Here is a 14,259-nt window from a genome sequence, read left to right on the forward strand (position 1 = left end):
TTGTAAATACTACCAGCATTTTAAACACAAGGCATTCCTCTGTGCTGAGGGATTCTCCCCACAGAAGTAAATGTTAATGTCTTCCACTGACGCATGTCCAGTAGCGTGCCAGCAAAAATGGGATGCAGCTAGAAATGTCACCATGAATTTACAGATACCGATTTCGTTGCAAAGCAGTATTACTGAGGCTTTCTTGCTGCTGTGATTCAAATAATATATATTATATATGACATATTTAAAATGTCTGATGAAACAGACACTTGCTTACAATTTTCAGTATTTGAAAAGCTCTGGAAGATGAGTCCCTGCCCTGAGGGGTTCACAATCTGAGCAAAATATTTGATTTACGGTACACTTCTGTTTAGTTACAGCACTCCTAAGGAAGCTGAAGCAGCAGTCCAGGGAAAGTGTTGAAGAAAAGCGACCTCGATTATTAAAAGCCCTCAAAGAGGTAAGCTTAAGGAAACTATTGATAAATGACAATTATTCTTTTATGATGTTGACACTGAGCCACACTATCATGTCCCTGCCACTCTGCAGCAGAGCCCATTTCAAACCACGTAACCTGAGGAAGTACGTTTTCTTTGCCTTGAAAGAGATCATGGTCACCACATGGTGGTACAGATGATCTCTTAGTGGGGACCTATGGAGGCAGTACATTTCTAGAGCCCTCCCTGCTGTTCCCTCCACCAGCTCTGTGAGCGTCCCTCCCCCGACCCCCAGGGCGTATGCCCGGGCGGTGGCAGCCCCCCCACCCCCCGCTTGTCGCCTCGTCATCTCGCCCACCCACCGCCTCCGCTACCATCAAAAGTGGCCGGGGCCCCTTTCCCACCATGACCAGGAAGCATGGCGTCCGTTGCCTCCTGGTGCCCGCCTCATGCCACGTGGAGACATACGTGCAGGCGTTGGCGAGGGTGGTAGGACCCACGGCTATTGTGGTGGCCTCCAAAATGTATGGGAAGGTCGTCTTTTTCTTAGCATCGGAGGCTGCCGCCCAGGAGGCGGTGGAGAAGGGCCTGGCGGTGGGGGGGGTGTTTGTCCCCCTGGAGCCGCTAGAGGACCTGGGCGTCCGCCTAGTCCTGACCTCCGTCCCTGCTTTTCTACCCAATGCCGCCCTGTTACCCGCTCTCTCCACCCTGGGGAAACCCGTTTCTGTCATCAGCCCTCTCCTGTTGGGCTGCAAGGACCCCACCCTCCGTCACGTCCTCTTGTTCTGCCGGCAAGTGCAGCTTCTACCGCCGCCGGCAGCGCGTGACGGAGAGGCGCTCGAGGGGTCTTTCCTAGTCCCGCCCTTGCTGTTAGCAATCTGGCAGAGCCTACGGAGGAGGGTGCAGCAAAGATATTACCGGGCATAGGAGAGGGCCCGCCCCAAGGAGAACCGCCCCCCCCCATGCTGCCTCACTGTTACCCCCCCGAACCATTGCCTCTGCCCCCCGACACGACCCCTGCTAACCAGCCCCCAGACGATGCTATGGAGGGCTGGATCCTAGTCCAGGGGAAGCGAGGCAAGCGGAAGGCTCGAGCTCCGCCGCACCCATCCGATGCGGATTTCCGAGGCCCCCCGGAAGACCAGGAAGGGAGGCACTGATACTGAGCCTTCCGCTATGCCCACGGGTGAGATCCATCCGCCGGTGTCGGGAGGGGAAGACAAAATAACATTGGAAGGTAGGATCTCCCCTCCACGGGAGACCCTCCCTCCGAGACCCCTGAGGAAGCCCCTTCTGCCCGAATATCACCTGAACCCCCCACGAACCCCGAAGCGAACGTCGAAGCGGGTGCCAGAGGGGAGACCCCCGGGGTGGCGGAAGGCGACCTCTCCTCCATGTATGAGGAGATCGAGGCCCTAGGTTTGACCCCGGTCACCCAGGGAGAGGATGACCTATTGCTGGCTGGCCTCGATCTGGGCAACCTCACCCCAGTCCCCTTTCCCCATGCTCCCTCCCCCTAACCGCCTTCCCGGGCGGGCACCCTACAGAAGGTGGTCCACCACCTGATGCCGTGGCTGCCAAATCCACCACAGAGCCTGCGCCTAGCGTCACTAGGAGCCCCCTCCCCCCCACCCCCAACCCTCGAATCTGCTCGGGAGGTGCCACCTTTCAGTTGCTTGCCTCCCGAAGCCCAGAGCCTCGCCTCTGCCCCTGCCCCCACCCTTGTCCCTGCCCAATCCACCTCCTCCTGCAATGCTATTGCCGCCCCTGGGGTTATTTCTTTCCCGATTTTTGCGGATTCCCCCCAAGGAGCAGCCTTTGCATTTTCCTGCCGCGACCCATTAGGAGCTGCAATCTTCCCTCCGCCATCCCCTTCCACCCCAAGGCTTGAGACGGACCTAATAACTTTAGCCTGTCAGACGCCCATCGGTGGTCCACACCCTGCCTGCCTGCCTCAGCGGACCACGAAGCTGTACCAAGAGCCCCACCAGGGAATAACCGGGAAATCGCAACCCCACCCCCCCATGAGCTACGAAAAGCGTTGTGGGAGTTTTTAGAAGACATCCGTGGCTCCCGCAACAGGGTACAGCTAGCTCTCCAGCTATGGGGGGACTTTGATCAAATCCTCCAGGCCACAAGGGGCCTTATAAAGGAGGGTAGAGGGAAAGGAAGGCACGGTGCCGCGGCCTACGGGCAGGCCTGCAGCTTCCATGATGATTTACTCACTTACGGGATGGGTCACGGATTGTTGCGCGACCCGCTGGGGGCCGCAAACACCCCTGCCAACAAGGAACCCCCCCCCCCCGCCCCCAGCCCTCGGCATGACGCCTCTCATTATTGCAACTTTGAACACTAGGGGCTGTAGGATGGCTCTCTGCAGGTTCCAGGTGCTCTCTTACCTTCGGGAGGGGGGGTTCTCTGTGGTTTTCCTGCAGGAGACCCATACGGATCCAACCGCCGAGGACAGCTGGCGGCTGGAGTGGGGGGATGGGGTCTACTTTAGCCACTTCGCGATTTGACAAGCTGGAGTGGCGACCCTGTTCTCCCCCAACCTACGGCCCGAGGTGCTAGGGGTCACTGAGACCGTGCCGGGCCACCTGCTGCATCTCCGAGTCCGTATGGAGGGACTCGTGGTCAACCTCGTTAACATCCATGCCCCGACAACGAGCCCGAAGCGGCCGCAATTCTATCAGCGGGTGTCCGACTTCCTCGGCACCCTAGATTCTCACAAGTGCCTAGTCCCGGGAGGGGACTTTAACACCACCCTCGAGGAGCAGGACCGCTCAGGGGCCGAGCTGAACATTCTCCGAGGAACAGTCGAACATCACTCCCTAGTGGACGTCTGGCGTGACCACCATCCAGATGACAGTTCCACGTTCACCTTTGTCCGGGTGGAGGCCCATCGGTCACACCACTCTCGGTTGGACCGTTTTTATTTATCCTGTTTCCATCTTTCACGAGCCCACTCCTCCAACATTCGGCCAGCCCCTTTTTCCGACCACCATCTAGCCACCATAACAGCCTCCCTCCGTGCAGAGAGGCCGGGACCGGCCTATTGGCACTTTAACAACAGCCTGTTGGAGGATGAGGGCTTCGTGACGTCCTTCCGGGAGTTCTGGCTGGCCTGGCGAGAGCAGCAGCGTGCCTTTCCCTTGGCGTGATGATGGTGGGATCTAGGGAAGGTATGCGCCAAGCTCTTCTGCCGTGACTACATCCGGGGCACCGGCCGATGGAGAAATGCAGCGATAGAGCAGTTGGAACAGGAGGTCTTAGAGATGGAGAGGCGTCTGGCCGCCGCCCTGAGGACCTGTTCCTCTGCAGAGCGTGCCGGGAGAAGCGGGAGGAGCTCCGGGCCCTCGAGGACTATCGGGCCCGAGGTGCCTTTGTTCGATCCCGCATCTGCCTCCTTCGGGAGATGGATCGCGGCTCCCGTTTCTTCTACGCCCTGGAGAAAACGAGGGGGGCCAAGAAACACGTCACCTGCCTTCTAGCAGAAGACGGCACCCCCCTCACGGATCCGGTGGAGATGTGTGGGAGGGCCCATGACTTCTACACAAGCCTTTTCTCCCCGGATCTGACCGATCCTGGCGCTTGCAGGGTGCTCTGGGAGGAACTCCCCACGGTCAGTGTGGGCGTCCGAGGCCGATTAGAGCTGCCTCTCACCCTGGCCGAGTTCTCGGAAGCCCTCCGTTGCATACCCACCAATAAATCTCCAGGCATGGACGGGCTGACTGTGGAGTTCTACCGCGCGTTCTGGGACACCCTTGGCCCAGACCTAGCCACTGTCTGGGCCGAGTCTTTGCAGGGCGGGGTCCTCCCTCTTTCATGCAGGCGAGCGGTGCTCGCCTTGTTGCCGAAGAAGGGGGACCTCCGCAATTTATGAAACTGGTGTCCCGTCTCTCTCCTAAGCATGGACTACAAAATCGTAGCGAAAGCAATCTCGCTGCGGCTAGGGTCCCTTGACGCCTTCGAGGAGCGGTGGGCGCTGTCCGAGGTTCTCTGCTCGGTGATCCCGTCTGGTTCCCTCCATCTGACCCTTTGATTGAGAGGAAGAGCGAGAGGCCCCAGCCGTTGCCGCTGTGGATACCATCATCACTGTCACCTAGGAGGGGTCCTATCACACGTGGGTGTACGTCCCCCCACCCCCAAACCACCCACCCCACAGCCATGCCCATCTTGTTGGGCACTCTCAGGAGAGGAATAGTCGGTGACACTGGGCGTGGCACTAGGTAACTCGAGGGGGTGGAAGACCATGAGTGTCGAGGAAGCCCCCCCGCTCTGGGCCCAGGCTAGCCTGAACGCTTCTCCCTCCTGAAGGCTGCTGTGTCATACCTTGCGTTTGCTTTTGTTTTGTTGCATAGTTTTGCTTTATCCCTTTTGGTGATTTTTTGTAAGTGTTACACAAATAAAATTCTTTTGTGCTTTAAAAAAAAAAAAATTACTCTCCTGTAGCCATCCGGCCCAACTCTGTCACATGGAGGGTATTCCTCTTTCACGCTGACACAAGATCATTTTTCTAATCTCCATGTTGAGATTAGAAATGGATGAATACCTCAAGTTGTTATTTAAAAAAAAAATGCTTGAAAAAGTACTTTACTCCTATCCCTTTTTGTTTTTGCTTTCTGCAACTATTCTTATGCAGAAATTTGAAGAAAGCACAATTTTGAACTTGTAAATATGAATGTTTATAATAGAGTTATATTTCTCAGTATAATAGAGTTATACTTCCCTAATTATGGGACAAGCAGTGCTTCCTGACTGGGGTGTTCAATCAAAGTAGCTGACATAGCCTGAATTTTTAATATTGGATATTTACAACAAACTGCTTGTCCCCAGGCCAAGAAAAGCTTGAATGATTGCAAATAAAGAAATTCAGAAATAAAGGTACTAATGGGCAGTTTAGCCTCTCAATTTGTAACTTCATCATATTCACTCTGCTCTAGTTGGAATTAAGAAATGTTAATTTAATTGTTTTTCAGGTGATAACATTGGAGGAACGAACGCTAGATTTTTTTTTTATTCACTGATACCCTGTCTTCGTTTTATCTACCCTTTCTCAAGATGAAATTTGCATTTTGCGTGTCTTCCCAGAAATGTTAAACAGCTGTCAAGCTAATGATATATTCATATTTTTTTCACAGCTAGGTGACTTCTATCTAGAACTTCACTGGGATTTTCAAAGTTGGGGTAAGAGCCATACTACCTATCTTTATGTTCTGGCAGCTGCACAGAAAGGGAATCTGTAGTATCCCCCTAAAATTAGACTTCAGCATTGTTGAAAGAAAAAAATTAAACCCCACGGAGACCCCTCCTTCCTTTTAGATGTTGTGTGCAGAATTTCAAAGCCAATTTGGAATTGAAGCATGGAAAAATAAGCATCTGCTGAGCTACGAAAATTTGTTGAGGAGATGTACATGTAGCAACAACTTGGTATGTTACAAAGTAAATTGTGCTCTGTCTGTCGAGCTGGCACCTGCACCTTTCTGTATAGGTGTGCAGTGTCAGAAAGGGCCAGACAGGGAGGGAACTGGGCCTTCCTAGTGTGGTGATGCTGAGGCCTGGTTCACAATGCCTTGATATGGCAGTCAGCCTTTGCCAGAGAAAATAGGAACCAGGAGTATAGCAAGAACTGTATTGTGGTTCCACCACCAATCTCCCGCAATGGTGAGCAGCACAGCCTTGAGTGGAGTGCATTCTGTAATGGCTTTCCCTAAACTATCCCATCCTGTTGATCTATGGTTGAGCCCCTCTTTGTGTAAATCCAGTTTCAGAAGAACATCATCCTGGACAGTGCATTTCAGAGCAATTATTCCTCTTCTCAGTAGGTTCAATTGACTCTGCAATTTGTTTTGTGCCTTTATAATGCCACTCAGAACATTCTGGGGCATTTTTAACCATTAACTTTTTTACTGCTGTAAAACAAATGATGCTTTAAAAAATGCAGTCAGTTGTTTTATATCTGTCTTCTCACATATTAATATTATAAGACTGTCCTGATGCCCAGTTTCACTGCTGGTTTAATGTTCACTTGAGGTTTTAGATATAAGTGTAACTAATGGGCATAGTTCTATACTTAAAATACAGCAATATCTGAAGATGGGTGAAATTTGCAGTGTTTTATTAAATGTATATTGCTGAGATACGGTTGCACAGAAGTACTTAGTTATATTTCTTATGTTTTGTTCAGTATTAATACTTTTCTTTTACACATATAGTGCCTTTACTTTCCCGAATTCTGCCTTCCGATGCGTGTAAAATATACAAACAAGGTATAAATATCAGGTAAGTAATATCAGTACTGGTTTGTACTATTGTAAACTTAAGTTATAAAACTAAGTGTTTATTACAGAACTCCAACAGTGCAACTGAAATATCACTTTTGGTAGCGGTTTGAAGGCTATAATGGCTCCAGCCTGTAGAGCTTTCCGAAATAGTGTTATGCTTGCATGATTTTGTTTAAAAGGGCGTGGGAAGTGGAAGGAGTTTAAGTTGCACATTGTCCTTTTTAAAAACAAAAAAAACCTGTTGTTTATTTAACAGAATAGAACTGCCTTGCAAATAACTGAGATCTGCATTCTGAACTAGTTGTAAAGGTTTAGTTCTGTTTAAATTAAAAATTCCTTTATGTAATGGTTAGGTTTCGGGGGTCTGTATGGAAGTGAATCAAACAAGCATTTACAATTATTCGAATATCGAACAGGAGTGGGCTATTATTGTTGACTGTACTTAACTCTATCTTAGGGGTATAATTAGGAGTAATAGGGTAAAATTAAGGGAAGAAATTTAGTCAAGGAAAATCTGTAAATAGAGAGACCTGTTGTATAACAGTGTTTTGTAGGATGTGGGTGAAGCGCATTATAACTTGTCCAGTTTCAAGTGACCAAGCATCAAAGAACACTCTAATGAAAAAAATCTCTTTGGACACAGATATCTGAATAAATCGTCTCCATTTGTTGCCTTTTAGATTCTTTGGGGCCAAATCTAAATTCTTACTTGATTCAATTCTGTAAATGCTTCCAAAGGCAGCTTAGGGTATGTCTACACTACGAAATTAGATCAAATTTATAGAAGTCGGTTTTTTAGAAATCGGTTTTATATATTTGAGTGTGTGTGTGTCCCCAGAAAATGCTCTAAGTGCATTAACTCAGCGGAGTGCTTCCACAGTACCGAGGCTAGAGTCGACTTCTGGAGCGTTGCACTGTGGGTAGCTATCCCCCAGTTCCCGCAGTCTCCGCTGCCCATTGGAATTCTGGGTTGAGATCCCAATGCCTGATGGGGTTAAAACATTGTTGTGGGTGGTTCTGGGTACATATCGTCAGGCCCCCATTCCCTCCCTCCCTCCCTCCGTGAAAGCAAGGGCAGACCATCGTTTCGCACCTTTTTTCCTGAGTTACCTGTGCAGATGCCATACCACAGCAAGCATGGAGCCCGCTCAGCTCCCTGTCACCGTATGTCTCCTGGGTGCTGGCAGACACGGTACTGCATTGCTACACAGCAGCAGCAACCCATTGTCTTGTGGCAGCAGACGGTGCAATAGGACTGGTAGCCGTCATCGTCATGTCCAAGGTGCTCCTGGTCGCCTGTGTGAGGTCGATCAGGAGCGTCTGGGCAGAGATGGGCGCAGGGACTAAATTTGGAGTGACTTGATCAAGTCATTCTCTTTAGTCCTGCAGTCAGTCCTATTGAACCATCTTATGGTGAGCAGGCAGGTGATACGGATTGCTAGCAGTCCTACTGCATCATCTTCTGCTGGGCAGGCAAGAGATGAGGATGGCTAGCAGTCCTATTGTACCATCTTCTGCCGAGCAGCCATGAGATGTGGATGGCATGCAGTCCTTCTGCACCGTCTGCTGCCAGCCAAAGATGTAAAAGATAGATGGAGTGTATCAAAACAAGAAATAGACCAGATTTGTTTTGTACTCATTTGCTTCCCCCGCCTCCCCGCCCCCCATCTAGGGGACTCATTCCTCTAGGTCACACTGCAGTCACTCACAGAGAAGGTGCAGCGAGGTAAATCTAGCCATGTATCAATCAGAGGCCAGACTAACCTCCTTGTTCCAATAAGAACAATAACTTAGGTGCACCATTTCTTATTGGAACCCTCTGTGAAATCCTGCCTGAAATACTCCTTGATGTAAAGCCACCCCCTTTGTTGATTTTAGCTCCCTGTAAGCCAACCCTGTAAGCCGTGTCGTCAGTCGCCCCTCCCTGCGTCAGAGGAATGGCAAACAATCGTGCCTCTGAGTTGAGAGTGCTGTCCAGAGCAGTCACAATGGAGCACTCTGGGATAGCTCCCGGAGGCCAATACCGTCGAATTGTGTCCACAGTACCCCAAATTCGACCCGGCAAGGCCGATTTAAGCGCTAATCCACTTGTTGGGGTGGAGTAAGGAAATCGATTTTAAGAGCCCTTTAAGTCGAAATAAAGGGCTTCATCGTGTGGACAGGTGCAGGTTTACATCGATTTAACGCTGCTAATTTCGACCTAAAGTCCTAGTGTAGACCAGGGCATAGTGTGTTTTTAAAATCTTTGGAGTAAGTGTTTTCTGATATTCTTGTCCATTGGAATGCAGCTTTCTGCTCTCCTAGGTGTTAAAGTTGGTTTTCTTAGAAGTCAGCTCAGATGATGCTCTTGACTAACATGTGTTGTAATTACTGAAGTGCTTCTAAAACTTAACTAGACAGTGATAACTATAACTTAAATTCAAATGGTTGGAGAATGAATTTTGGTTAATTTCTTACTGAGTCAGTTCCAGGAACAAATAGTTCAATTGTACCCAACTATTTGTCATGTAACAAATTCATGTCTCAGTGAGTTAAATATATTTTTAAACATTATTTGAATTAAAGCAGATTTCAGATATTCAAAAATGTGACTGCTCTATAAAACATCAGTGGCAAACGTTACTATAATTTCAGAGAACAAATGTTCAAATTCTGAGAGGCAAGAGTTAAACCATTTTGTTTCTACAACTTTTCCAGGACAGCTCTTTAATTAGCTGTAGTATTCTTTGTTGGATTCAAGTGTCTCTTCCTTTTAAGCTCCAAAATAAAAAAAATCAGAATAATAAATTATTCAGAGAAACTGCTGCTCTCTTTAAAGCTTTTAACACAGAAATATGTTCTGACTTTTTAGGTCAGATCTCTCTGAGACCAGCCTGAGTCTCATCTCTTTGCGCACATTCTAATTGCATTAATGGTAATGGGAGCTGAGAGTGAATCTACACGAGAATACCCTATATTGTCTTGACTTAAAAAGATGAATAAATGGCATAACTGAGTTTAAAAATATAACTTAAGATCTAGTGGCTGTTAGACCAAACAAATCTGGTGGCTTTAGCTGTCTATAAAAACATGTATTTTGGAGGCAGCCCTCAGGACTTATATCAGGAAACACTTCATGCTCCACTCAACTCTTAATTTGACAGGTCAGTAGAAGTATTCCCTATGCCTATGCTGCTGAAAGTACAAAAAAAAAATTAAAAGGCTAGAAATAGTCTAGCTAAATATGACAAAAACAAGACAGTGCAAAGTTCACGCTGGTCCTTTTCTCAATTTGGGCCAGATCCTGATTCCATTACTTGCAACCTTGCTGCAATCAGTGAACTGTTCAGTAATCCTCACTCACATTGAGTAACACGTATCAGAATGTGGCCACTTATGTTTAGGGAAGTTCCTCTCCATGTATTTGCCAGGTAAAATCAGTCAGTATCCTGATACCATGCAGTTTTGAGGGCAAAAGGATGCAGTGGCAGCTTTTCTTAAAATGTTTTCCATTTATAATTCTATTGTATTCCTACAATACGAAGGGAAAGCATTATCTTTTGCCATGAAAGTAACACAAATATCCCCTGAACTGTATTTGTAATGTAGGACTAAGTCACATTGAATTCTGTACATTTCACCACATTCATATAATTGAATGCTATACATTTTCCTATGCATTTGTGCCACAACCTGTTAATTTGCATTTATACAGATATCTTTACTACATTTGGAATTTATTGTATAAGCAAAAAGTAGTAGTTTGTTGCCTATTTGTAGAAGTGAAATTTGCAATAATAACTGTATTAAAACACAATGAAAATGTAGACTTTACTTTGGGGGGAAGTACTTTGGGGGGGAAAAAGCAGTGCTTTTGGATGCTAATAGAACTCATTTGTATATTTGAACATTTGTGGATAATTCCTTTTGCAAAGGTGCTTTACCATGGGTATATTTCCACAGGCTTGACACAACTCTCATAGACTTTACTGACATGAAGTGCCAACGAGGGGATTTAAGCTTCATTTTCAATGGTGATGCAGCACCCTCTGAATCTTTTGTAGTTTTAGACAACGAACAAAAAGTTTACCAGCGAATACATCATGAGGTGAGCAACTGCATATATAGATGATGTTAAACATGTTACCTTATACCTATGTGTTTTCAGCACTCATGAAATACTTATATTAAATGGGTATTCTCCTAAAAAGTCAGGGTCTGTACCCAACTAGGGTTTAAGTAATACTTAGCAATGAGGTAAGCGTTCTACAAGAAAATCTTGCCGATGACACAATGGTTGGGGGGATGGTAAATAATCAAGAGGACAGGTCACTGACAGAGTGAGCAGCATTGCTTGGGAAGCTGGGCCCAAGCAAACAATGCGTTTTTAATATAGCCAATACATGCAGGAACAAAGAATATAGGCCATGCTTACAGGATGGGGACATGCTATCTTGGGAAGCCTTAACTCTGAAAGATGTGAGGATCGTGGTGAATAATCAGCCAGACATGCCATGAGCTCTCAATGTGACACTGGTCAAAAGAGTGAGTGGGAGCCTTAGAAATATAAACAGGGGACTCTCAAGTGGGAATAGAGATTATATTGCTTCTGTTTTTGGCACAGGTGCAACTGCTGCTGGAATACTGTGTCCAGTTCTGGTGTTCCCAGTTCAAGAAGGATGTTGATAAATTGAAGAGGGTTTGGAGAAGGGCCACGAGAATGATTAAAGAATTAGAAAACAAGCCTTATAGTTATAGACTCAAAGCACTCAATCTGTTTAGCTAAACAAATAGAAGGTTAAAGGGTGACTTGAGCGGTCTATAAGTATCTACATGGGGAACCAAGGTATGATAATGGGACTCTTAAGTCTAGCAGACAAACAAGATACAATGGCTGGAAGTTGAAGCTAGAAAAATTCAGACTAGAAATAAGGGGTAGATTATTAACAGTGAATGTAATTTAACTGTTGGAACAATTTACCAAGATGGTGGATTCTCCATCATTACACTGTCCTTTTTAAATCAAGACTGGATGTTTTTTCTAAAATACGTGCTTTTATTTAAATTGGAATTAATTCAGGAAGTCCTATGGCTTGTGTTATGCAGGCGGTCATGTGCCCAACTAGGTAGATCAGTGGTTCTCAAAGTTTTATACCCCTTAAGTTTTGACCCCTTTCACATAGCAAACCTCTGAGTGTGACCCCCCCCTTATAAATTAAAAACACTTTTAAATATATTTAATATCATTATAAATGCTGGAGGCAAAGCGGGGTTTGGGTCGGAGGCTGACAGTTCGTGACCCCCGCGCGCGCGCGCCCCCCCCCAATGTAATAACATTGTGATCCCTTGAGGGGTCCCAAGCCCCAGTTTGAGAACCCCTGGACTAGATGATCACAATGGTATCTTCTGGCCTTTATAACCTATGAACCTGTTTAGGCACTGTATGTAGCAAACAATCTGCATCAGCACAAAGTATGCGAAATACTGGATACTTTTAAGCCTCTTGAAGCAAAGACTTTAAGCTGCTGTTTACATCGATAGTGATGTAAAATCAACAAAATGGGGCAAGGTGCTTTCAAATAATAACTTTAAAGCTTCTTAACTGATTTTAGACAGCTATCTGTCCCTTTCCACAGAAACAGGGAAAAATTGGAGCAGAGTTGTAAACGTATCGCCACATCAACCACTGAAGTTAGGGACTAGTGATGCTGTTTGGGGGTCCCCCTCCCCCCCAGTACCAGACAAACTGTGTTCGAATCTGTTTTTCCATTGGTGGTATAGTAATGTTAAACTAGTTGAGACTGTACCCGTACACTGAATTATTAGTATATTTGGCTGGCACAGTTTTAGACCATGTGCCTCCTTCCGTAATACCAATTGTATAAGGTACTACAATGCCAATGTTATAAGACATTTTTTGAATAATTCTAATAAAATAACTAGTTCTTGAAGCATCCGTAATTTTCTGGGGGAGAAAAATTGTCCAATTAAAGTATAAGGCTTATTCATGTACAGTCTGCTTGTAAAAATGAGAAAGTTTAAAATAATCAGTAAGTACTGTTCAGTATTTTAGGATTTCTTTTGTTCCAGGAATCTGAGATGGAAACGGAGGAGGAAGTTGACATTTTAATGAGCAGTGATATTTATTCAGCAACATTATCAACCAAATCAATTACCTTCACGCGTGCCCAAACAGGATGGCTTTTCAGAGAAGACAAAACAGTAAGTCTGAACAGAGCCTCTCTGTCTTATCCAGCCCTTTCTTTGTTACTGTGCTCAAAATAGCACTGGCAGACGGTGTTAATGCAAAAGAGGAGAGTAAGGAGTGTTTGTCTTCAACATTTTTATCATGTTAAATCTCACCTCTCTTTGAGTTGTAAGCCATGGAGGAAGAGGGTTTTTTAAGTTCATGGTTGAAGCAGAGTCTGTGCCAGACAGTGCAGGCAGTGTAAGAAGCGTAGTAAAAGGATCTTGGACCCATTGTGAAGAGACAGGAAAGGAGACAGAAAAGTGCAGTATTCCACAGTAGAAGTAGGGAGTGAACAAGAGATTATGAAGACCTGAAGTCGGAAGTAGAGGAGTAGGCAAATTCAAGATCTTGTAATGAAGACTTGAGAATGAAGATGTTTAAACATGTTGCTATAGCTTGGACAGAATCAGTTTATAGATGCCACAATAATAGTTGACATATTAAAACATTAGATAGAAACCAAAACAATGGCAGAAAGTATATTAATTCCTTTTCAGAGGATGGGATGAAGAGAAGTCATAGCGGTTATTGTTCAGGCACTCCTTTTATTATCTCTGGCTAATGAAAACACTTCAACTTAAAAACTCCCAAGGGCCATTTCTGATAGCTGACAGCATTTGCTAGGTCCCTTGTCAAACCACTCCCCTCTTGCCAGCATGCAGTTTTCAGCCAGTCTTTGCTTCATCTAGTTCTCCTACCAGCTCCCCATTCAGGGCAGGCAAGATGAAAGGTGAGGCAATAATCAGCTGACCTAGGTGCTCTGCCCATGCCTCTGACATTCCAGATCCCAGACAGCAAAGGCAGATACAAAGATTATGCAAGAATAGAACTTTATTAATTTTTTTTAAAGCATACAATGTAAAAATCCCATGGGGATTCACCTGAAAAATGCAACAGTTAAAAGTCAGCTTAGTCAGCAGGCACTTCAGACGCCCAGTGCTCTTTGGTGCACCAACTTTAACTGTGCTCTGGCTGATCATTTTTGAAGAAACACCTGCTAATTTGGAACTCTGGGTAGAAATTGAGCTCAATACACTTTATGCCCCGGTGTCTTCTGATTCCACCAAAATCTACACTAGACTGCACCATTGTCAGGTACAAACACAAAATACAGCTCACTGTATTCGCACTTTGCCAAGATACATTTAGAGCTTGCAGAAATCTACATTAATTTTAATTAACCAGGGGGAAAAAACCCAAACTCTCTACAATTGTTATTGCTCTTACAGCTGTAGACCCTGTGAAAATACAGAATGCCAGTACCTTATACTTGTTCAGGTTTGGTCATCTCCAAGAGGATGAAGCAGAGATAGAATAG

At 46.0% G+C, this 14,259-nt stretch overlaps 1 protein-coding gene across 1 annotated transcript in view; it reads left to right on the forward strand.

Annotated features, from left to right (window-relative positions):
- The window catches only part of ANKRD13C (ankyrin repeat domain 13C), a 50,847-nt gene that overhangs the window by 18,627 nt on the left and 17,961 nt on the right, over positions 1-14,259 (forward strand). The window contains exons 4-8 of the mRNA XM_037907799.2: positions 366-451; positions 5,570-5,615; positions 6,644-6,710; positions 10,655-10,799; positions 12,782-12,913. Of these exons, the coding sequence (XP_037763727.1) occupies positions 366-451; positions 5,570-5,615; positions 6,644-6,710; positions 10,655-10,799; positions 12,782-12,913 (476 nt within the window). The remainder of the gene's footprint in view (positions 1-365; positions 452-5,569; positions 5,616-6,643; positions 6,711-10,654; positions 10,800-12,781; positions 12,914-14,259) is intronic.

Source organism: Chelonia mydas, chromosome 8, assembly GCF_015237465.2.
Source record: "Chelonia mydas isolate rCheMyd1 chromosome 8, rCheMyd1.pri.v2, whole genome shotgun sequence".
Classification (NCBI taxonomy): domain Eukaryota; kingdom Metazoa; phylum Chordata; order Testudines; family Cheloniidae; genus Chelonia; species Chelonia mydas.